This window comes from Notolepis coatsorum (genome assembly GCF_963971535.1).
Source record: "Notolepis coatsorum genome assembly, chromosome: 14".
NCBI classification, from domain to species: domain Eukaryota; kingdom Metazoa; phylum Chordata; class Actinopteri; order Aulopiformes; family Paralepididae; genus Notolepis; species Notolepis coatsorum.
Window position 1 is genome coordinate 5,049,091 of NC_140178.1, and position 24,172 is coordinate 5,073,262.

Consider the following 24,172-nt stretch of genomic DNA (forward strand, 5'->3'; position numbering starts at 1 on the left):
TTTACATACAATCTCTACACTACTTTCTCTATAGTCCGGAAACGTATATACTCTCTTTTAGAAACTCTGTCTCTTAAACAGTACTGTATATCTTGTATATCATAAATGTATAGCAGTACTGTCAGGGCTCTACAGTGCGACCAAATTGCTCGCATATGCCCCTAAAAATATGTGTGCGAACCGTAAAAATCAATTACGCGAAAATTCTAACATTTTCAAATCGATGCAGTTGAATTTCCCCCTTAGGATCGATGCATTGTTACACCCCTACACCAAAGTAACTGGCCCACTGTGTATGTGTGTACAGCTAACTTGGCTAGCGTTATGAACAGCAGACGTGGGCAATAGGGTCCAGCTCTCTCGAGATAAAGCTGGGAACGAGGTTAGGGCCCAGCTGCAGCGCCGGACGGCCGAAGTGCAAGCGGTGTGACGTAATTGGCAGACTCGACTGTCAATCAATGGTCTACCTAACACGCAAACTCATAAACAATGTTTCTGTACTGGAGGTGTACAGTATTTCAATAGGCAACCCTGAAAGGATTATTTCTCTAGAAGAGAAACACAGCCAAAACATAGGCATTGTATGCATAAAAGGGGCAAAAGCTAAAGTTAAGTGACTGTTACTTTTGTAGCAGTAGTTTGATTTGATAGTTTATTTGATAGGGACAGCACATGTTAATGAACATCAAGTACAAAATACAAAATGTAAACATGCAGGGTTGTAGCAAGAGCTAATTTACACACATGCACGCACAGTACAAATATACATTTATAAAAAAAAATAAAAAATAAAAATCTTTACTTGAAATATTTTCACTGTGCTCCTAAATATTTTTGGGTGCTCCTAAATTTCTTTGTGTGCTCCTAACTTTTTTCATTTAGGAGCACTGCCCCTAGTGAAAAAGGTTAGCGTAGAGCCCTGGCTGACTGTATATCTGTATGTCTATGTCATATATGTTATGATGAATTGAAAATGGGGGACCTTGATGTAAACAAGACGAAAGTCTTTCTCTGGTCTGCATCCCCTTAACAATTTTGTGTACTGTACTGTATTTTATTGTACCCATTCTGTAATCTGTTAAATAAAGTTTTCATTCATTCATTCAGTCACTACTTCCTATATTGTCCGGAAACGGGGTTACAACTGACCGGACGTGGGTTACACAAATCACAAGCACCATTCTCTTCGGTAAAAATAACAAACTCAGCAAGACCGACGGCTTCTCGGTTACAGTGGGTGACAATATTGTCACAAGGAAAGATGAAATTACCTACCTGGGTTCCATCCTAGAGGCTAATCTTTCCTGTGACAAGATGGCATCCAATGTAATAAGAAAAGTCAATCAACGAACTCGATTCTTGTACCGGATCTCCTCCCTGGTAAACAAGAATACCCTGAAGACTCTGGCAGGAGCACTCATTCAAGGGTACTACGACTATGCTTGCACCTCATGGTACTAAAGCACCTCAAAGGCACTAAAAAACAAATTACAAACATCTCAAAACAAGCTAGTCAGACTACTGCTTGACCTTACTCCTAGAACCCACCTCACCCCTGCCCACTTTGACAACCTAGGATGGCTTAGAGTAGACGACAGAGTACAGCAACTTGCAATGGGCCTGGTCTACAAGATACACTACGCGACCAAGGTACCCATGTACATGTCAAAATACTTCCCAAAGGTCAGTGAATACCACGATCACAACACCAGAGGGAGCTCCACAAATCATGTTAAACCCAGATTTGGCTCAAACAAGGGACTAAACACGTTTCGCAATTATGCCACATCAATGTGGAACGCCCTACCCAAAGCTGTAAAGGAATGTGAATCACTACCCACTTTCAAAAACTATCTGAAAGAACACCTACGGGAGACTGCAATTCAAAACTGGCCCCTACAAATGTCCTAACCCAGTTGTACAGTAAATGACCAAGTATGGCGTTGTCAGTATTCTAATGTACAATGTACAGTGCCCCCCCCCCCCCCCCCCACCCACCCCACCTCCTCCAATGTACAGTTTCTACGTCAAATGTATATACACTCTTTTTCTGGACACTTTTTGTATCACAAACAGTACTGTATTTGCAAATCTGATATGTCATAAATACATAGCAGTCAGTACTGTCTATCTGTATGTCATGTATGTCATATATGTTATGATGAATTGAAAATGGGGGACCCTGATGTAAACAAGACGAAAGTCTTTCTCTGGTCTGCATCCCCTTAACAATTGTGTGTATTGAGCTGTACTGTATTGTACCCATTCTGCAATCTGTTAATAAAGTTTTCAATCAATCAATCAATCAATCAATGTACAGTGTCCCCCCCCCCCCCCCCACCTCCAATGTACAGCCCCCACCCACCCCACCCACCCATGTACTGTACCCATTCTGCAATCTGCTAATACACTTTTCAATCAATCAATCAAAACCACAGACCACTGCACTTCCGCGTTACATGGAGCTCGTGAGGGAGTCAGGGTACACACAACAACACTACAGACCACTGCACTTCCGAGTTACATGGAGCTCGTGAGGGAGTCAGGGTACACACAACAACACTACAGACCACTGCACTTCCGCGTTACATGGAGCTTGTGAGGGGGTCAGGGCATGGGTCAGGGTACACACAACAACACTACAGACCACTGCACTTCCGCGTTACATGGAGCTCGTGAGGGGGTTAGGGTACACACAACAAGCACTACAGACCACTGCACTTCCGCGTTACATGGAGCTTGTGGGGGGAAGGGGGCATATAATATAACATGAATGAATGTTGATTAGAGCCTTGGTGTAAGTGGTTGTACTTGTAGCTAAGCTAACCACTAACGTCAAGGCTCTCTAATCAAAATTCATTCATTGTATCCCCCCCCCCAGCTATGAGCTCAACATACCGGAAGTGTTGCGGTGGTCAATAATAACTTTTCGAGAATAGCAATAAAAACTAAGACATTATTTTCTCACCGTGTGTTTTCTTTTCGTACCGGCGGCGCGCGCACGTGCTGTAAGAACAGCCACAACAATTACGTCAATCGTGAAAACGTCAAGTCATCATTCCTCCCGCGTGCGCCGTGTTTCTGAACCAAGGAGGATGTGACGTCACGGATCCCACCAACAGCCCGACAACTAAGACCCGCCTTGGTAGAATTTGGAGCGTTGGGATTGGTCAGAGGGAGCTACGGTAAATTTGACATGTCTGTCAGTATTGAGAATGTTGTTGCATCTACACAGTAGTAGAGCAATCATCAGTACATTATAACACGTTTCGCAATTATGCCACAACAATGTGGAACGCCCTACCCAAAGCTGTAAAGGAATGTGAATCCCTGCCCACATTCAAAACCGCTCTTAAAGAGCACCTACGGGAGGCTGCAATTCGAAACTGGCCAACGTAAATGCCCAAAACCCCCACCACCTCCTAATAGACAGTCTCCTCCCCACCGCATGTATATATTCCCTCCCCGCCGTATGTATATTTCTCTCCCACCCACCCACCCCCTCCTAATGTACAGTCCCCTCCCCATCATATCGACATAAAACACCTCTGCAAGACCACATTCTATCACCTAAAAAACATATCAAAACTCCGTCCCATTCTAACCCTGTCAGATGCAGAGAAGCTTGTCCATGCCTTTATCTCCTCAAGACTGGACTACTGTAACGGACTCTTCATCGGGATTCCTGGCAAGAGCATCCAAAAGCTGCAATACATCCAGAACAGCGCTGCCAGGATCCTGATGAGAGTCCGTAAACACGATCACATAACCCCCATCCTTCACTCACTACACTGGCTCCCCGTCTCATCCCGGATCAACTACAAAATCCTTACAATCACCCATAACTGCATAAACGGACACGCACCCCTCTACCTTCAGGAACTCATCACTCCACAATCCTTCACCCGCACCCTCAGATCCGCAGGTAGCCTGCTCCTTCAGGTCCCCAATACCCGGCTCTGCACCATGGGTGACCGAGCCTTCTGCACGGCTGCACCACGCCTGTGGAACAGCCTCCCCATCCAGCTGAGGGCACCACAGAGCCTGGACTCTTTCAAAGCAGGCCTGAAAACCTATCTGTTTAAAAAGGCCTTTGACTGTTAGCTTTTTATTTAAATTTTATTGCGCTCTGTTTTTAAATTGTCTGTTTATACTATGTTTTTAATTAACTATGTTCTATTTTTATTCTGTATTTTATTTTATTTGTTTTACTAATAACTATTTTATTCTATTTTTTTTAACTGTTTTAACCATGTAGTGTAGCACTTTGGGATCCCAGCGAACAAAAAGTGCATTACAAATCCAATCTATTATTATTATTATTATTATATGTATATACTCTGTCAGGATCTAGGGGTAACAGTACTGTATATTGGAATACCGTTTATGTCACAAATGTATCAGTACTAAATACCTATATGTCCCTATGCCATAAATGTCATGTATGTTGTGTATGTCATAAATGTCTATATGAATTGAAAATGGGGGACCCTGATGGAAACAAGACAAACGTCCTTCTCAGGTCTGCATCCCCTTAACAATTGTATGTATTGAGCCGTACTGTATTGTACCCATTCTGCAATCTGTTAAATAAAGTTTTCATTCATTCATACTACTGAGCAATAGTGCTAATCAGATGTATATACAGAGTTGTTGTATTAATATGTATCTATCCATATATATTGTGACATCCTCCAGGCACGACGCAGTATACAAGTAGATTTCTTGAACTGATTTTAATGAAGCTTGTCCATTCTCCATCCAAACCGTAAATACATACAAATGATACCATTAGCAATTGAAAGCCCATCAAAAACGTAGCTAACATCAACCGTCAACATATAACGAAAATCATCATCCATAGCAATCAATACCTTATTGGCTGCGTGCCAGTATAAGAGAACATCGATTGTGTTGTGTCTTTGTCCTTTTTCTTGTTATATTGTCTTGTGTTAGACAACTATTTTACTTGCTTGAATTGACCGCAAAGTCAAGACAGCCATCCATCAAGTCATGTCGGTTCTCAAAGAAAGGCGGAAACACGTCACCGGATATTAAGTGGGAAACAAGTCTTGTGAGACTAAATAATTGCACAAGCAAAAAGAAATCATGCGCCACTCATATTATCTATATAAACCCATATGAAATACAATCCTGAGTATTATTATTAATATGCAAAAATAAACGTATAAAATTGTAAGCGAATATAACTATATTAACCAACTGTTAACCATAGCTGCATTTACATATATCCACATCCATCTGTACATACCTGCATATAATCCTTTGTATATCTGTAGATACTAGCCTCTATCTATCTATACATTTTGTACATGTCCCTTACCTACTCTTACTAGTTACGCTGCTGGCCAGTATGACTTAGTACCATAGTGTCTTTATACCTGTATCACTGTACATGTTAATACTATATCTATATCTGTACATATCCCTTACCTACTCTTACTAGTTACTAGGGGTGTAAAGGTACACGTATCCGTACCGAACCGTTTCAGTGTGTACCATACCGTACCGAACGGCTGTGTACCAAACGAATACAACGGTATGTTAACCACTAACAACTGTTTTTTTCAGTCTAATATAATTTTTTTTTTTTACAAGTCGATTATTAATTTCAATATAGAATATTTGTTGACAGCCCTACAAGTACAATTAGTTACTGCACACTACATCACCCCTGAGTGGAACATGGAAAGCCAAACCTTCCCCCACTGTACCGAAAACCCGTACCGAACCGTGACTTCAAAACCGAGGTACGTACCGAACCGTGGTTTTTGTGTACCGTTACACCCCTAATATATATATATATATATATATATATAAATATTTATCAGGTCGGTGCTCCATGCTCAATTCTGTACCCCTTCCTAGATGCCAGCAAAAGCAGGAGATGTTCAGGTCAATACAGGCAAAGGCAAGGCAAGGCAAATGTATTTATGTAGTACCATTCATACATAGAGGCAAATTTTTTTTGTATCCACTTTTTCTCCCCATTTTCTATTTTTCTCCCATCCCCTGATTCCAATTCTTCCCTCCCCTGTCTTGAACGTTGCTAGACTATGCCTCCCACTGGTCGGCTGTAGTGAGGATAGAAGCCTTGCATCACGTGTCCCCTCCGGTACACGAGGAGGCAGCCTGTCGCATCTTTTCACCGCAGCAGCTCGAACTCTCAGTGGCAAGGAGTAACGCGTGGGAGGCTCACGCTGCCCCCGATACTTCCTGTTTCCGCCGCACCGGCATCACCAAACAGACTTGTAGGAGTCGCTGTCCACAACGTCCAATCCCCACCCACCGGCTTTCCCACCCTCTAACACTTGCCAATTGTGTTAGTATGACGACCGGCCAAGCCGGTAGCAACGCCGAGAGCTGGGCTCGATACCAGCATATCCTGCGTTAGTGGCGAGCGCCTTGCCCACTGCGCCACTCAGCCGTGCCACATAGAGGCAATTTCAACGTGCTTTACGTACATTGAAAAAGGTTACATCATTATGGAATAGTTGATTTAAAAGGAATTAAAAAAATTTAAAGAAACATGTCAAAGAATAAAGGAAAGGAAGGGGGAAAAAACGAACAAAGAACAAACACATTTTAAGCTGCTTTTATCAGTAGTCAATGCTGGGACACATTAAACAGTATATTATGTTATATACTATATGTATGATATATTCAGTATATGTGAAGGTCACCGCCCACAGTCAGGCTGAATTAAGGGGCCTCCTTCTGTGTGGTGAACAACATGAAAACATAAGGAAGGATTACATAATAAACATAGATGATGAAGTAAGGTTTAGTCGATATTCCAATGTACAGTTTTGCTTGTACAGTTTCCCCCACCCACCTCCAATGTACAGTTCCCCCCCCCACCTACCCAACCTCCTCCAATGTACAATTTCTACGTCAAATGTATATACTCTTTTTTAGACTCTTTTTGTATCACAAACAGTACTGTATTTGTAAATCTGGTATGTCATAAATGTATAGATGTAGCAGTACTGTCTATCTGTATGTTGTGTATGTCATATATGTTATGATGAATTGAAATGGGGGACCCTGATGTAAACAAGATGAAAGTCTTTCTCTGGTCTGCATCCCCTTAACAATTATGTGTATTGAGCCGTACTGTATTGTACCCATTCTGCAATCTGTTAATAAAGTTTTCGATCAATCAATCAATCAATCATACACGGCACACTGAGGCCTACAACAAACTGACCGGATCTTCCTTTATTCATTACGTTGATTGTACTGTAGCACTATTTTACTCTGTCCATTCTATTGCATAATGTTACTATCTATTCTACTATTCTATTATTGCACTGTATTATTTTACTCTGTCTATTGCTTTTTATTACAGGTTCAAAACTGTCAGGTATTAAACTGTGTGGGTATCAAACAAGAGACTGTCAGGCTTTAAAACTGTGTAGGAACCAGGCCTAGAACTGCACCCTGAGAGGGAACTGCACCCTGAGAGGGAACTGCACCCTGAGAGAGGGAACTGCACCCTGAGAGAGGGAACTGCACCCTGAGAGAGGGAACTGCACCCTGAGAGGGAACTGCACCCTGAGAGAGGGAACTGCACCCTGAGAGAGAGAACTGCACTCTGAGAGAAGGAACTGCACTCTGAGAGAAGGAACTGCACCCTGAGAGAGGGAACTGCACCCTGAGAGGGAACTGCACCCTGAGAGAGGGAACTGCACCCTGAGAAAGAGAACTGCACTCTGAGAGAGGGAACTGCACTCTGAGGGGGAACTGCACCCTGAGAGAGGGAACTGCACCCTGAGAGAGGGAACTGCACCCTGAGAGGGAACTGCACCCTGAGAGAGGGAACTGCACTCTGAGAGGGAACTGCACTCTGAGAGGGAACTGCACCCTGAGAGAGGGAACTGCACCCTGAGAGAGGGAACTGCACCCTGAGAGGGAACTGCACCCTGAGAGGGAACTGCACTCTGTCTCTGAGAGGGAACTGCACCCTGAGAGGGAACTGCACCCTGAGAGGGAACTGCACCCTGAGAGGGAACTGCACCCTGAGAGGGAGGTTCGAAGGGTCAAAGTGGGTATAAGACAGGAGGGAAGACTGTCAAGTTTTAAACTGTGGATACCAAACAGAGAAGGTAAAGACGACTTTGAACTGTTGAACAGAAATCCAGAACTATTTTATTGCACTGTAAAAAAAGATTATAATAATAATTTGCATGGAATAGCGCACAAACTAAAGTATGTCGAAATTAACTGGTTAGTCAGTCTTGGACTATAAACAATGCCTGTCAAATGAGCCATACTATTGTCTCCATAGCTATAATACAGAACACACAATGGGTCCGCAAACATCGCTAAAATGGTCAATAACGCTGGCGCCATTGAATAAAGATGGGAAAAGAGCGTGGCGGTCAATGAGTCAACAGGGACGGGGTTGAATGTGAACTAGATGAGGAAGGGAGGGACGTGAGTTTGTTTCTTCTCTGGTGTGAATCCTCATGTGTGTCTTTATATATGCCTTCCGAGTAAATCCTTTCCCACAAACTTCACGACTAAATGTTTTTTCCCCCCCGAGTATGAGTTCTGATATGTACTTTTAAGTCACGTTTTGCACAAAATATTTTATCACAGGGTGCAACTATAGGGCTTTTCCCCAGTATGGCTTCTTATGTGTCTATTCAGGTGTCCCTGTGTAGTATATATTTTAGGACACAGGGTGCAACTATAGGGCTTTTCCCCAGTATGGCTTCTCATGTGTCTATTCAGGTCTCCCTGTGTAATAAATCTTTTGGGACACAGTGTGCAACTATAGGGCTTTTCCCCAGTATGGCTTCTCATGTGAAAATTCAGGTGTCCCTGTGTAGTATATCTTTTAGGACACAGGGTGCAACTATAGGGCTTTTCCCCAGTATGGCTTCTCATGTGAATATTCAGCTCTCCCTGTGTAGTATATCTTTTAGGACACAGGGTGCAACTATAGGGCTTTTCCCCAGTATGGCTTCTCATGTGAATATTCAGCTCTCCCAGTGTAGTATATCTTTTAGGACACAGTGTGCAACTATAGGGCTTTTCCCCAGTATGGCTTCTCATGTGAATATTCAGCACTCCCAGTGTATTATATCTTTTAGGACACAGGGTGCAACTATAGGGCTTTTCCCCAGTATGGCTTCTCATGTGAATATTCAGCTCTCCCAGTGTAGTATATCTTTTAGGACACAGGGTGCAACTATAGGGCTTTTCCCCAGTATGGCTTCTCATGTGAATATTCAGGTCTCCCAGTGTAGTATATCTTTTAGGACACAGGGTGCAACTATAGGGCTTTTCCCCAGTATGGCTTCTCATGTGAATATTCAGCACTCCCAGTGTAATATATCTTTTAAGACACAGGGTGCAACTATAGGGCTTTTCCCCAGTATGGCTTCTCATGTGTCTATTCAGGTCTCCTTGTGTAATATATCTTTTAAGACACAGGGTGCAACTATAGGGCTTTTCCCCAGTATGGCTTCTCTTGTGAATATTCAGCTCTCCCAGTGTATTATATCTTTTAGGACACAGTGTGCAACTATAGGGCTTTTCCCCAGTATGGCTTCTCATGTGAATATTCAGCTGTACCCGTCTAATATATCTTTTAGGACACAGTGTGCAACTATAGGGCTTTTCCCGAGTATGGCTTCTCATATGTGCTTCCAAGAGTGTAATGCCAGTATATTTCTTGCCACAAACAGTACATGTGCTGTGAGTTTGAAGGTGAAGTTTCAAGCTCTCTGTGGGTTCTAAATGTTTTCCACACAAACCACAGTCACTAGAATGGGCTTTAAGATGGAGCATTAAAGCGTTCCTATTAGGAAAACATTTCCCACACACTTTACAGCTCCAGGTCTCACATGGTATTTGGTTTGATAATTTCACCTCATGGGATGAAACCACAGAGCTCTTGAACTGGTTGCTGTTAGACAAACTCTGTCCTTTGTTTTTCTGTGTCTTCTTTGATGTCAGTGAGTTTAAACCAGGATGAGGTTCACTAGTCTCCAGCCAATCATCACTGTCATCAGTATCCCTTCCAGAAGAGTCTGAAGAGAGGAGCTGGCCATCTGTAGTTGGTTCTAAATCACCAGCAAAGTTACTGACTGGTTCTGATAATCCACAGTCCTCTCCATCAGGTTCTGTTTTCATCTGTTCTGTTGAGGTGCTGGCTAGAGGTTCTGTCTCTCTGTTTTCATCAGTCTGGGTTTGGTTAAACCATGAGGACTGAGGTTTCTCTTCATCATCTTCACTCTTCACAGGGACAGGGTTGAAAGTGAACTTGATATCAGCCTCCTCCAGACCTTGAAGCTGCTCTCCCTCCTGACTGGTCCAGAGTTCCTCCTGTTCCTCTTTAATCTGTAGGAGCTCTGGGTCCTGGGTTTGGTTAAACCATGAGGACTGAGGTTTCTCTTCATCATCTTCACTCTTCACAGGGACAGGGTTGAAAGTGAACTTGATATCAGCCTCCTCCAGACCTTGAAGCTGCTCTCCCTCCTGACTGGTCCAGAGTTCCTCCTGTTCCTCTTTAATCTGTAGGAGCTCTGGGTCCTGGGTTTGGTTAAACCATGAGGACTGAGGTTTCTCTTCATCATCTTCACTCTTCACAGGGACAGGGTTGAAAGTGAACTTGATATCAGCCTCCTCCAGACCTTGAAGCTGCTCTCCCTCCTGACTGGTCCAGAGTTCCTCCTGTTCCTCTTTAATCTGTAGGAGCTCTGGGTCCTGGGTTTGGTTAAACCATGAGGACTGAGGTTTCTCTTCATCATGTTCACTCTTCACAGGGACAGGGTTGAATGTGAACTTGATGATACCAGCCTCCTCCAGACCTTGAAGCTGCTCTCCCCCCTGACTGGTCCAGAGTTCCTCCTGTTCCTCTTTCATCTGTAGGAGCTCTGTCTGCTCCTGGCTCAGACTGGGGCTCCTCTCCTGCTGCTCAGGGGGAACCTCCTCTTCACAGACAGAGAGCTGTGGGGGGTCTGGAGGGAGGCAGAATAATAACATGAATAGTTGTAATTGCTGTCACCATTGGAAAGCCACCCATTTTAAGAATTCACACATGTTCTTCCTGTGCCCCGGGACAGTTCAGTCAGTATGTTCTTCCTGTGCCCCAGGACAGTTCAGTCAGTGACAAAACTGAGGAAAACAAAAATAAACCATGTGAACTTTGGAAATTACTCAATTTGCAGTAAAAAACTTAAAACCAGGTTCTCAAACATAAACATAAAGACGGACAACACGCTCATCACAGACAAACTGGATTTAGCCAATTACTTAAAGACTTTCTTCACAAACATAGCCACAACACTGGTAAACAAACTACCCTCCCACTCAGGGCAGTATGGGGTAGAACACATAGTAGCATACTACAAGAACCTAGGCGTCCACAAAGACGACTTCAAACTGGAAATGGTAACTACAGATGAGGTACTCAAAAAACTGAGCGCCCTCCAACCGAACAAGGCCACTGGCCATGACAACATCCCCTCCAAATTCCTCAGAGACTCAGCAGCCGCCATCACCCCAGTCATGCCCCGATCACGTTTTTTTGCCACCGATACCGATCGTCGTGAGCCATATCGGCCGATACCGATCCGATCGTTTTTGATTAATTTTTTTTTAAATTATTTTATATAATTTTTTTTTATAAAATATATATATTATATAATTAGACTTGTACTTGTATTATCTGCGAGACATCGCCACCACGCAACAAGCTCCACTGTCTGTGTGTACTCTAGTAGCCTCCAGCCAGGGAGCGAAATTAACTTTTTGACTCACCGGCCAGTGGCGGGTAGATGGGAAGAATCTACCCGCCAAGCATATTTCTTACCCGCCAACTTTTTTTTGATAAAAAAAAAATTATTATTATTTTATATAAACACTTTTTTTTTAATAAAATATATATATTATATAATCATACTTGTGATTGTGTTATCTGCGAGACTTCGCCACCTCGCTGTCTGAAAACAGCTCCACTGTCTGTGTGTATACTCGAGTGGCCTCCAGCTCCAGCAAGGATTCTCCGGCGCTGCAGCTGGAGAACGCTGCCCACGGAATTATAAACGCCCCCTCGCCCATCCGGTCAACATCAGATGACGTGTAGTAACTTCTAGAAGTACGTCTAGTTGGAATTTTTTATATCGCGCTGATTGCCATCAAACTGTATTTCATCATCAATATAATGCATTTGGGGCTATATATCACGTTCTGGAGAAAGCTGCAGAAAGAGATGAAAACATACTTATACATTAGACCATACTTTACTATGAATATGTGAATGAAAAAGTTTAACGTTGCTACACAATGAACAATACATATAGGACTTTGAATGGGCCCTAATAATGGCAATGTAGCAATAGAATTTAAAAAGTTATAGCCCTGCAAAGAAGGGGACTTTCTCCATAGACAAATAGCGCTGGCAATCTATGGTATATCATTAATTTAACCTTAGGCAACCAAAGTGTTAATACATTTTTTTTTTTTTTTTTTTTTGGTTTCTCACTTGATTCGATACTCGGTAGTACCGACGTGTTTCGGTTCGGTACCTCAAAAGTACCGAATTCGGTACCCATCCCTAGCTGGCGCCATTGAGTAAAGATGGGAAAAGAGCGTGGCGGTCAATGAGTCAACAGGGACGGGGTTGAATGTGAACTAGATGAGGGAGGGAGGGACGTGAGTTTGTTTCTTCTCTGGTGTGAATCCTCATGTGTGTCTTTATATATGCCTTCCAAGTAAATCCTTTCCCACAAACTTCACAACTAAATGTTTTTTCGCGAGTTCCTGATATGTACTTTTAAGTCACGTTTTGCACCAAATATTTTATCACAGTGTGCAACTATAGGGCTTTTCCCCAGTATGGCTTCTCATGTGAAAATTCAGGCGTCCCAGTGTAATATATCTTTTAGGACACAGTGTGCAACTATAGGGCTTTTCCCCAGTATGGCTTCTCATGTGAATATTCAGGTGTTCCTGTCTACTATATATTTTAGGACACAGTGTGCAACTATAGGGCTTTTCCCCAGTATGGCATCTCATGTGACTATTCAGGTTTCCCTGTGTAATAAATCTTTTAGGACACAGGGTGCAACTATAGGGCTTTTCCCCAGTATGGCTTCTCATGTGTCTATTCAGGTTTTGCTGTGTAATATATCTTTTAGGACACAGTGTGCAACTATAGGGCTTTTCCCCAGTATGGCTTCTCATGTGTCTATTCAGGTCTCCCTGTGTAGTACATCTTTTAGGACACAGGGTGCAACTATAGGGCTTTTCCCCAGTATGGCATCTCATGTGAATATTCAGGTCTCCCAGTGTAATATATCTTTTAGGACACAGTGTGCAACTATAGGGCTTTTCCCCAGTATGGCTTCTCATATGTGCTTCCAAGAGTGTAATGGCAGTATATTTCTTGCCACAAACAGTACATGTGCTGTGAGTTTGAAGGTGAAGTTTCAAGCTCTCTGTGGGTTCTAAATGTTTTCCACACAAACCACAGTCACTAGAATGGGCTTTAAGATGGCGCATTAAAGCGTTCCTATTAGGAAAACATTTCCCACACACTTTACAGCTCCAGGTCTCACATGGTATTTGGTTTGATAATTTCACCTCATGGGATGAAACCACAGAGCTCTTGAACTGGTTGCTGTTAGACAAACTCTGTCCTTTGTTTTTCTGTGTCTTCTTTGATGTCAGTGAGTTTAAACCAGGATGAGGTTCACTAGTCTCCAGCCAATCATCACTGTCATCAGTTCCAGAACAGTCTGAAGAGAGGAGCTGGCCATCTGTAGTTGGTTCTAAATCACCAGCTAAGTTACTGACTGGTTCTGATAATCCACAGTCCTCTCTATCAGGTTCTGTTTTCATCTGTTCTGTTGAGGTGCTGGCTAGAGGCTCTGTCTCTCTGTTTTCCTCAGTCTGGGTTTGGTTAAACCATGAGGACTGAGGTTTCTCTTCATCATCTTCACTCTTCACAGGGACAGGGTTGAAAGTGAACTTGATACCAGCCTCCTCCAGACCTTGAAGCTGCTCTCCCTCCTGACTGGTCCAGAGTTCCTCCTGTTCCTCTTTAATCTGTAGGAGCTCTGGGTCCTGGGTTTGGTTAAACCATGAGGACTGAGGTTTCTCTTCATCATCTTCACTCTTCACAGGGACAGGGTTGAAAGTGAACTTGATATCAGCCTCCTCCAGACCTTGAAGCTGCTCTCCCTCCTGACTGGTCCAGAGTTCCTCCTGTTCCTCTTTAATCTGTAGGAGCTCTGGGTCCTGGGTTTGGTTAAACCATGAGGACTGAGGTTTCTCTTCATCATGTTCACTCTTCACAGGGACAGGGTTGAAAGTGAACTTGATATCAGCCTCCAGGCCTTGAAGCTGCTCTCCCTCCTGACTGGTCCAGAGTTCCTCCTGTTCCTCTTTAATCTGTAGGAGCTCTGGGTCCTGGGTTTGGTTAAACCATGAGGACTGAGGTGTCTCTTCATCATCTTCACTCTTCACAGAGACAGGGTTGAATGTGAACTTGATGATACCAGCCTCCTCCAGACCTTGAAGCTGCTCTCCCCCCTGACTGGTCCAGAGTTCCTCCTGTTCCTCTTTCATCTGTAGGAGCTCTGTCTGCTCCTGGCTCAGACTGGGGCTCCTCTCCTGCTGCTCAGGGGGAACCTCCTCTTCACAGACAGAGAGCTGTGGGGGGTCTGGAGGGAGGCAGAATAATAACATGAATAGTTGTTGTTGTGAAGGGCCAGATTAAACCGAATATATATATTTATTTATATATATATATTTAATTGTATTTGTATATTCTCTAATATTCCCTGATATCCCTTGTATATTCCTTGTACAATATGCATTGAATATCCATTCTAGCCTACTGAACATCCCATAATAGTCTCCATTCTACTATTGGTCGAGACCTTGGTGCCAGGCTGCCATACCCCTCAGACCCAGTTCAAACGTACCGCTCGACATGTACGAACAAGTCCTAGTTCCGCGTAGGAATTTGGCTACCGCACCACTAATGGGACTATTTGTTCATAGTGCGTATATATACTGCGCTACTAAAGTAGGACTTCCTTTTCAGTCCAGTTTCTTACCCTCCAATAGAGTCACAGACGTAAAGCCTCCCCGCGACGCCACGTGTGGGAGTAAGGCCAAGTTCGCCTACCATCGGTATTGAGACATCGTGTATATTAATATTTGAATAGTCATATTTGGCACTATATCGTCGAGTTGGACGTAGTCTATTAAGCTAATAATAGTCTGTTAATATATAGTGCTTCGTGCGGTGAGAATACTACCGTAGTCAGTACCCCATCGTTTCGGGCAGAGAACTGGCTGCTTACCCAGGGTGGTTGACCCTATGTGAAGCTGCACCCGAGGAGCCCCAGAGCCGACGAGCGAGTGGACCTGTATACCGGATTATTCTACCGACGACAGCCCGCCTTCCCAGGCACGGATTATGCTTTGGATACTTTGATTATTCCATGGATAAAGACCCCCGACACTGCCGTGTGTTGGAACCCCCCCCCCTGGAGAGGACGCAAGGTGAGGAGACGCTCTGCAAGACGAGGTCTCTTCACGTCTCTCCCCCGTGGACCGGAGAGAGCCGGCCCACAAAGAGTCCACCTGCTTTCATCTGTGGTCCAAGGATCGCCGGCGCATTGAACGGCACTACAGTGGGTTCACCTGGGATACCCTTGGCCGGACGAGGCAGCTGGATTCTACCCCCCCCCCCCTCCTACTCCTGTCGGCTTACAAGCGACCGGATTAACCCCCTCTAGTGTATCCAGCCTATAATCATTAAAGTATCATTGCTGTTATTCCTTAACTATTCCAGGTCGTATATTTACCACCTGCGCCTTCAGAGATTGGACATTCTCTATTGATATACCGACGAATACTCCTTGCCATAAAAGTGCATACTATTTCAATTCATAAATGTAATTAAGTGATTAAGTGTTTATTCTACACACCATCGCTGTGTAGGAAATAAAGACCTGTTTCTAATTCGTACATTTGTGTTGGATCCGTTTCATCTACGTGAGAGTGTTCATGATAATATATTTATGCCGTGTACTGGGTGGCCGAATATTAAGTACAAAGGTAGTGGTAGTAAGTATCATATCTAGTAATACAGTCAGGGAATTGTACCCCTCAGTTACAGTTGTAATTGCTGTCACCATTGGAAAGCCACCCATTTTAAGAATTCACACATGTTCTTCCTGTGCCCCGGGACAGTTCAGTCAGTATGTTCTTCCTGTGCCCCAGGACAGTTCAGTCAGTGACAAAACTGAGGAAAACAAAAATAAACCGCGTGAACTTTGGAAATTACTCAATTTGCAGTAAAAAAACTTAAAACCAGGTTCTCAAACATAAACATAAAGACGGACAACACGCTCATCACAGACAAACTGGATTTAGCCAAGTACTTAAACACTTTCTTCACAAACATAGCCACAACACTGGTAAACAAACTACCCTCCCACTCAGGGCAGTATGGGGTAGAACACATAGTAGCATACTACAAGAACCTAGGCGTCCACAAAGACGACTTCAAACTGGAAATGGTAACTCAGGCCTGTACACTGCGATGATATGATCGCAAATTGCCCCCTAATTTGGTCCGTGCGAGTTTAAAATAATATCTGGGGGCAAGCTTGCGAGTGGTGATTTCAACCCTTCATTCGCATTTCACTCCTAAATTAATCCATACAAATTGTAGTAAAACATTAGCCTACAACCAGGGCTGTACAGTGCAATATAATGTTGCGGTTGTAATTTCATTAGACAGACCAGCGCGGACCTTTAATAACATGCAATTTAATTGACACGAGCAATGAGCTAACGGTAGCTACCATTAGGATTATGCTAAGCTAACTAGCGATCTCTGCTAACCCTGGAAAACGGTCAAAGCGGACTCCACAAGACTAGTTCCATTCGTGAGGAAAGGGGGTGGGTTATATTGACAACGCTTGACAACAGAAGTTTAAACATAACTTCATATTTATTGGTTATTCATTTCTGTATATCATTGAATTTCCATCTCCGTGTGTCTCCATCTCTTCCTGTTTACATTCGAGTGTGACGTCATCACCTACGGCAGCTTAGACTATCAAAACGCGAAGGGGGGGGCTGGCTCTCTTGTTCGTTCTCGCCCCCTCTCTCTCTCTCTCTCTCTCTCGCTCTCTCTCTACATTCAATGATTTAAAGTAGCCAAATGTTACACACAGTATAAATACTAACTGGATAGTTGATGATATAAACATTTAATTTCATTATCTGAAATATTCTAAAATCATTAAGTCTGTGTGATTATTATTTTCTCACAGTAGTGTGTGTGTATATATATATAATGTGTGTGTGTGTGTGTTTGGCTAAAGTGGATAGAAAACACAGTACTGTGTAAAAGGCACCCAAGAGTTTTTATATAAATTGTCTTAGATGTAAATAATTTTTTTTATTAGTGTGTCAGTAGACTACTCTTAGTACATTTTCATTAAATTATTTTTTAAAGCATCTTCATGGTTTAATAATGCAAACATATGTTGCAGGGACTTATTATAATAATCATATTGGCGTGACTGTATGCATCAAAGGGTTAAATCAAGCATTTTTGATGCATGTCAAAATATCGCGATATCATTTAGAGGCCATATCGCCCAGCCCTACTATAATGGTAAAATAGTTATTAAAAAATTTGCCCCTAAAAAATATTCTTTGCCCCTAAATTTCTCATTTAGGGGCAAGTGTGCCCCTAGTGAAAAAGCTTAGCGTACAGCCCTGTAACTACAGATGAGGTACTCAAAAAACTGAGCGCCCTCCAACCGAACAAGGCCACTGGCCATGACAACATCCCCTCCAAATTCCTCAGAGACTCAGCAGCCGCCATCACCCCAGTCATGCCCCGATCACGTTTTTTTGCCACCGATACCGATCACCGATCGTCGTGAGCCATATCGGCCGATACCGATCCGATGGTTTTTGATTAAAAAAAAATTAAATTATTTTATATAATTTATATTTTTTTATAAAATATATATATTATATAATTAGACTTGTACTTGTATTATCTGCGAGACATCGCCACCACGCAACAAGCTCCACTGTCTGTGTGTACTCTAGTAGCCTCCAGCCAGGGAGCGAAATTAACTTTTTGACTCACCGGCCAGTGGCGGGTAGATGGGAAGAATCTACCCGCCAAGCATATTTCTTACCCGCCAACTTTTTTTTGATAAAAAAAAAAATTATTATTATTTTATATAAACATTTTTTTTTAATAAAATATATATATTACATAATCATACTTGTGATTGTGTTATCTGCGAGACTTCGCCACCTCGCTGTCTGAAAACAGCTCCACTGTCTGTGTGTATACTCGAGTGGCCTCCAGCTCCAGCAAGGATTCTCCGGCGCTGCAGCTGGGCCCTAAACGCTACATTCAGCATGCAAAAGGATTCTCCTGAGCTACAGCTGGACCCTATTCAGCAGCCCTCATGCGATGTAAGCCAGGGACTCGAATACGCATGTTGTTGTAGGACATTGATGTCAGGAGCTATAGCTACTGCTGGATGGCGTTGGGACAGTGCCTCAGTGAACTATTTAGTTTACTGCGACATTTCGTAGTGACTAGTGAGCTACCTAGCCAACGGAGGTATTATGCACTGGACTATTGCTGGAGCATTTGTTGATGTCGGGAGCTATCAGTAGCTAGCCGGCTGGATAACGTTACACAATGCCTCATGTATTAAACTAAGTGAATAGTTGACTGGGTCATTTTGTAACGGTAGCTAACGTTATCTCACGAAGGTCCCACACTGACTAGACTAACGTCTATGGAAGCAAATGAGTGCCAGAAGTATTTGAATTTTACCAGACACCGGTGACTGTCGGAGGCAATAGCCTCTGTTTACATGCAGCATACAGAAACAGGTGGGGAGGGGTAGGAGCAGCAATGCGCTGCGTGTCTGTGCTGAGACAGCGAGTGAGAACTCCGCTAAAGAATTGGATCATGATTTTCGGTTTTCACATGACTATTTGATTGCCCGCCACACGGCGGGCAGACCTCTCAGTGGGAGGCGCCAAACATAAAAACTGAGCGCCAATGGCGGGTGGCGGCCTCTAGTTTTGCCCCCTGCCTCCAGCTACGGCCAGGATTCTCCGGAGCTGCAGCTGGACCCTATACTCGAGTAGCCTGCAGCTATTGCCAGGATTCTCCGGAGCTGCAGCTGGACCCTATTGATCACATTCAACAACATACCCTGAGCTCGAATACGCATCGAATGAGTGTTATAAAACATTGATATCAGGAGCCATCTGTGGCTACTGCTGGCCGGCTATATAACGTTGATACAGCGCCTCAGTGAACTATTTAGTTCAGTGGGACATTTTGTTTTGAACAGTGAGCTGGCGTCAGCTAACGTGAGCTAGCGGAGGTATCATACAGACTTGCTGGAGCGTTTGTTGATGTCAGGAGCTATCAGTAGCTGGCCGGCTAGATACCGAGCGGTTAGACAATGCCTCATCATGTATTGGACTGGAAGTGAATGGTTGACTGGGTCATTTTGTAACGGTAGCTAACGTTAGCTCAGGGAGACGCGTACATGCAGTTGTTGAGGTAGATAACCGTGATTATGTTTATTTATTTAGACTAGACTACACCGTGTTTGCGTGCGGGAGGGGCCGGAGGGAGGAGCAGACGCCGCACCACTGTGTGGGAGTGTGTGCAACTCCCGGTGTCTGAGACAGAACTCAGCGAGTGAGATCGGTTTTGACGATCGGCGAAAATAAAGCATCATCACCGATCACCGATCGCATATTTATATTGACCGATCGATCGGGGCATCCCTAGTCATCACACACATAATAAACCTCTCCATAAAACAGGGACACGTCCCCAAGGACTTCAAAATTGCGAGAGTAACACCCCTGCACAAAAAGGGCAGCAAATTAGACCCAGGCAACTACCGCCCTGTTTCTATCCTTACATCCATCTCGAAAGTCATGGAAAAAATAGTATACGAACAGGTCGAAAAGTACCTTGCGGAAAAAAATCGAATCTACGAATTCCAATCTGGCTTCAGAACATCCCACTCGACTGACACATGCCTTCTCTATTTGAACGGGCAAATACTGCGGCATGGTCATGCTGGACCTACAAAAGGCCTTCGACACTGTCAATCACACCATTCTGATTGACAAGCTAAAAGCAATTGGTTTTGATAGTTTATCAGTGAGCTGGATACAATCCTACCTGGAGGGGAGAGAACAGATGGTGGAGGTAAACGGTACCCTATCCCCCCCCCTCACAGTGAACTGTGGTGTTCCACAAGAAAGCATACTAGGACCGCTACTGTTCCTAATTTATGCAAATGGCATGTCGTCAGCTTGTGACTGCAACTTGTTCCTGTTTGCGGACGACTCAGCCCTGCTGGTCTCTGACAAGAACAAGTTACAGGTTGAAAAAACCCTCAGCTCGGAACTAGGCAAAATCTGCATATGGCTCGCAAACAACAAACTATCATTACACATGGGCAAAACAGAGTCCATTCTCTTCGGTTCAAATAACAAACTCAGCAAGACCGACGGCTTCTCAGTTACAGTGGGTGACAATATTGTCACAAGGAAAGATGAAATTACCTACCTGGGTTCCATCCTAGAGGCTAATCTCTCCTGTGACAAAATGGCATCCAATGTAGTAAAAAAAAGTCAACCAACGAACTCGATTCTTGTACCGGATCTCCTCTCTGGTAAACAAGAATACCCTGAAGACTCTGGCAGGAGCACTCATTCAAGGGTACTACGACTATGCTTGCACCTCATGGTACCAAAGCACCTCAAAGGCACTAAAAACCAAATTACAAACATCTCAAAACAAACTAGTCAGACTACTGCTTGACCTGACTCCTAGAACCCACCTCACCCCTGCCCACTTTGCCAACCTAGGATGGCTTAGAGTAGACGACAGAGTACAGCAACTTGCAATGGGCCTGGTCTACAAGATACACTACACAATGTACATGTCAAAATACTTCCCAAAGGTCAGTGAGTTGGTGGATATTTTCAATGTTTTAGCTAATTTTGATTTAAATTGTATAATTCCCATTTTAAAATGTTTTACCATGGTATGTTTGATATCCTTTTTTTCAGCACAGCCTCACATATATGACCTGAAAGTTAGTTTTCATATTGTATAATACTGTATATACTGTATACTGCATAATGTACAACACAAAACACAAAATCGGATTGAGAAAATGTGTTATTTTTACTATGAACCAATGCAAACATATTCAATCAAGCATATAAAACTGTGGAAATGCACCCTAGGTAGCATATTTACATAAACAAAAGAGAACAGAACAGAATTCAATTTACAAATAATTATTTTCTCCATACACAGGTAATAAACACAGACGAAAATTTGATTCTCAATCACCAGCATGTTTTTTTTTTCTTTTTTTAACAAAAAGTCAGTGAACGTACGTTTTTTTTTTACAAAAAAAGGTTAAAAAAATAAGTTTTACAGTAAAAAGGTAAAAAATAAGTAAAGTGGGATATTCAATATACATATATACAGTACACATATGACTAGAGTGCAGTCATATAGAGTGCAGGATGCCTGAGGTGTATCCAAAAGAAATATATACACTACACTCATGTGTACGTACGTGTGTGTGTGTGTGTATGTGTGTGTGTGAGAGAGACACTGCTCAATTGTGCCACGCAGTAAAACAGTTTCTGTCTATGAACAGAGTTATAACTAAACAAAAGCACTAATAATAATAATAATAATAATAATAATAATAATAATAATAATAATAATAATAATAATAATAATAATAATAATAATAATAATAATAATAATAAGTCTCTCACCTGTCTTGGTTAGCCCTCCTTCCATGTCTCGCCTGCACTGAACTGGTTGAAGGCAGGTCATCTGCTCCTTGCTCCTCACTGTAGAAAATAAAAAGCACATTATTATATTAATCTCTTATCTTATACAGCACACAGCACAGCACAGCACATATACACATATTTACAATCCAAAGAGTGTTCTTTGCAAACCCAACAAGTACAGTAAGAGTGTGACTGACTAAACATAAGCAATAAATCTCCAAAATAAGTGCCTTTACCTTGTGTTGTTGTCATCTACAAACGATGAAGATTCTTCTACTTCTACTGCTACTGCTACTACTACTACTACTTCTACTGCTACTGCTACTACTACTACTTGATTGATTGAAAAGTTTATTAACAGATTGCAGAATGGGTACAGTACAGCTCAATACATACAATTGTTAAGAGGATGCAGACCTGAGAAAGACTTTCGTCTTGTTTCCATCAGGGTCCCCCATTTTCAATTCATCATATGACACACATGACATACAGATAGACAGTACTGCTACATCTATACATTTATGACATACCAGATTTTCAAATACAGTACTGTTTGTGATACTAAAAAAATCCAGAAAAAGAGTATATACATTTGACATAGAAGCTGTGCATTGGGGGAGGTTGGGTAGGTGGGGTGGGGCTGTACATTGGAGGTGGGGGGGGGGGGGTTGGGTAGGGGGGGGACACTGTACATTGGAATACTGACATACATTTGACATGGAAACTGTACATTGGAGGAGGTTGGGTAGGTGGGGTGGGGTTGGGTGGGGCTGTACATTGGAATACTGACAAAGCCATACTTGGTCTTTATTGTACAACTGGGTTAGGACATTTGTAGGGGCCAGTTTTCAATTGCAGTCTCCCGTAGGTGTTCTTTGAGAGTGTTTTTGAAGGTGGGTAGTGATTTACATTCCTTTACAGCTTTGGGTAGGGCGTTCCACATTGTTGTGGCATAATTGCGAAACGTGTTTAGTCCCTTGTTTGATCCGAATCTGGGTTTTACATGATTTGTGGAGCTCCCTCTGGTGTTGTGATCGTGGTATTCACTGACCTTTGGGAAGTATTTTGACATGTACATGGGTACCTTGGTCGTGTAGTGTATCTTGTAGACCAGGCCCATTGCAAGTTGCTGTACTCTGTTGTCTACTCTAAGCCATCCTAGGTTGGCAAAGTGTGCAGGGGTGAGGTGGGTTCTAGGAGTCAGGTCAAGCAGTAGTCTGACTAGTTTGTTTTGAGATGTTTGTAATTTGGTTTTTAGTCGTCTACTGTCAGCCATCCTAGAGAACTATGTTGTTCTGTGTCAACGGTTCCTTTCTGCTGCTGCTGCAAGAAAGGAGCGATAAGAGGAAAACAATGTGAATATAACTGTACTTACGTTTTGATCCAGTACAGTTCTGCCACAGAGACGTTAGCAAGAGATTCGTTTAATGTCTCTGCTCCGACTCACAACAAATCTGCTTCACAATCGGGTTCAACGTCAGTCATGTTTGCACGGAGGAGTTGACGGTGACCGATAACACATTGTGTTGTGTTTAACGGGTCCTTTGATCAGGGTTTTGTAGCAGAGAAGCGAGTTAAAAGCTCCTCAATGTAAACAGTCTGGCTGTAGAAACGTTAGCTGCTGGTTTAACAGCGACGCGCGGCCATCTTAGATGACGTCACTCGCTCCGTTCAAGCCGTAAACCGCTCCATTTGGTGGAATTACGACGAATTACTACTACTACTACTACTACTACTACTACTACTAGACTACTACTACTACTACTAGACTACTACTACTACTACTACTACTACTACTACTGCTACTGCTACTGTTATAAGTCGAACTACTAAAGCTAAAGTTTTGCTGGCTGGAAAAACGTGTGTTCTGCAGAAATGATCTTGTAAACAACGGATCGCTCACTTACATTCTTCTTCTACTGTTATTTTCTGGCAGTCAACTTCCGCCTCCTTCAGAACTTCCTCTCACCTTTTTCGGCTTGATTCTAGCACAACAAATGGCCAAGATATTGATAAAAATGTAACGCCTGTCAAATTAAATCTGGCACATTTTACGCATGCGTATAGGTTTATTTAGCATCGAATTGAAGCATCGAATTGAAATGATCCTGGTTCAGTTATTTATTGTTTTATCAACACCAAATAAAAAGTAGCGTGTAGTTTCAAGGCACGTCATAATGCTACGTCGAAAAAAACCCGGAAATAGACTACATTTCCCAGGCAGATCACGTCAAACAACGACATCATTCTATCGCGCCGGTGTTCTGCG

The 24,172-nt window shown here is 42.9% G+C and overlaps 1 protein-coding gene across 1 annotated transcript; it reads right to left on the reverse strand.

Moving 5' to 3' along the window:
* Positions 1-1,110: 1,110 nt before the first annotated feature.
* Positions 1,111-23,784, reverse strand: LOC311239883 (uncharacterized protein; the record flags this gene model as incomplete). Its single annotated transcript, XM_084328327.1, has 5 exons — positions 23,680-23,784; positions 23,279-23,647; positions 21,883-21,960; positions 14,120-14,702; positions 1,111-1,144 (listed from the first exon to the last, which is right to left on the reverse strand). Exons 3-5 carry the CDS (start codon positions 21,941-21,943, stop codon positions 1,111-1,113), a joined length of 678 nt encoding a protein of 225 aa, XP_084184453.1. The 5' UTR covers positions 21,944-21,960; positions 23,279-23,647; positions 23,680-23,784.
* Positions 23,785-24,172: the final 388 nt, after the last annotated feature.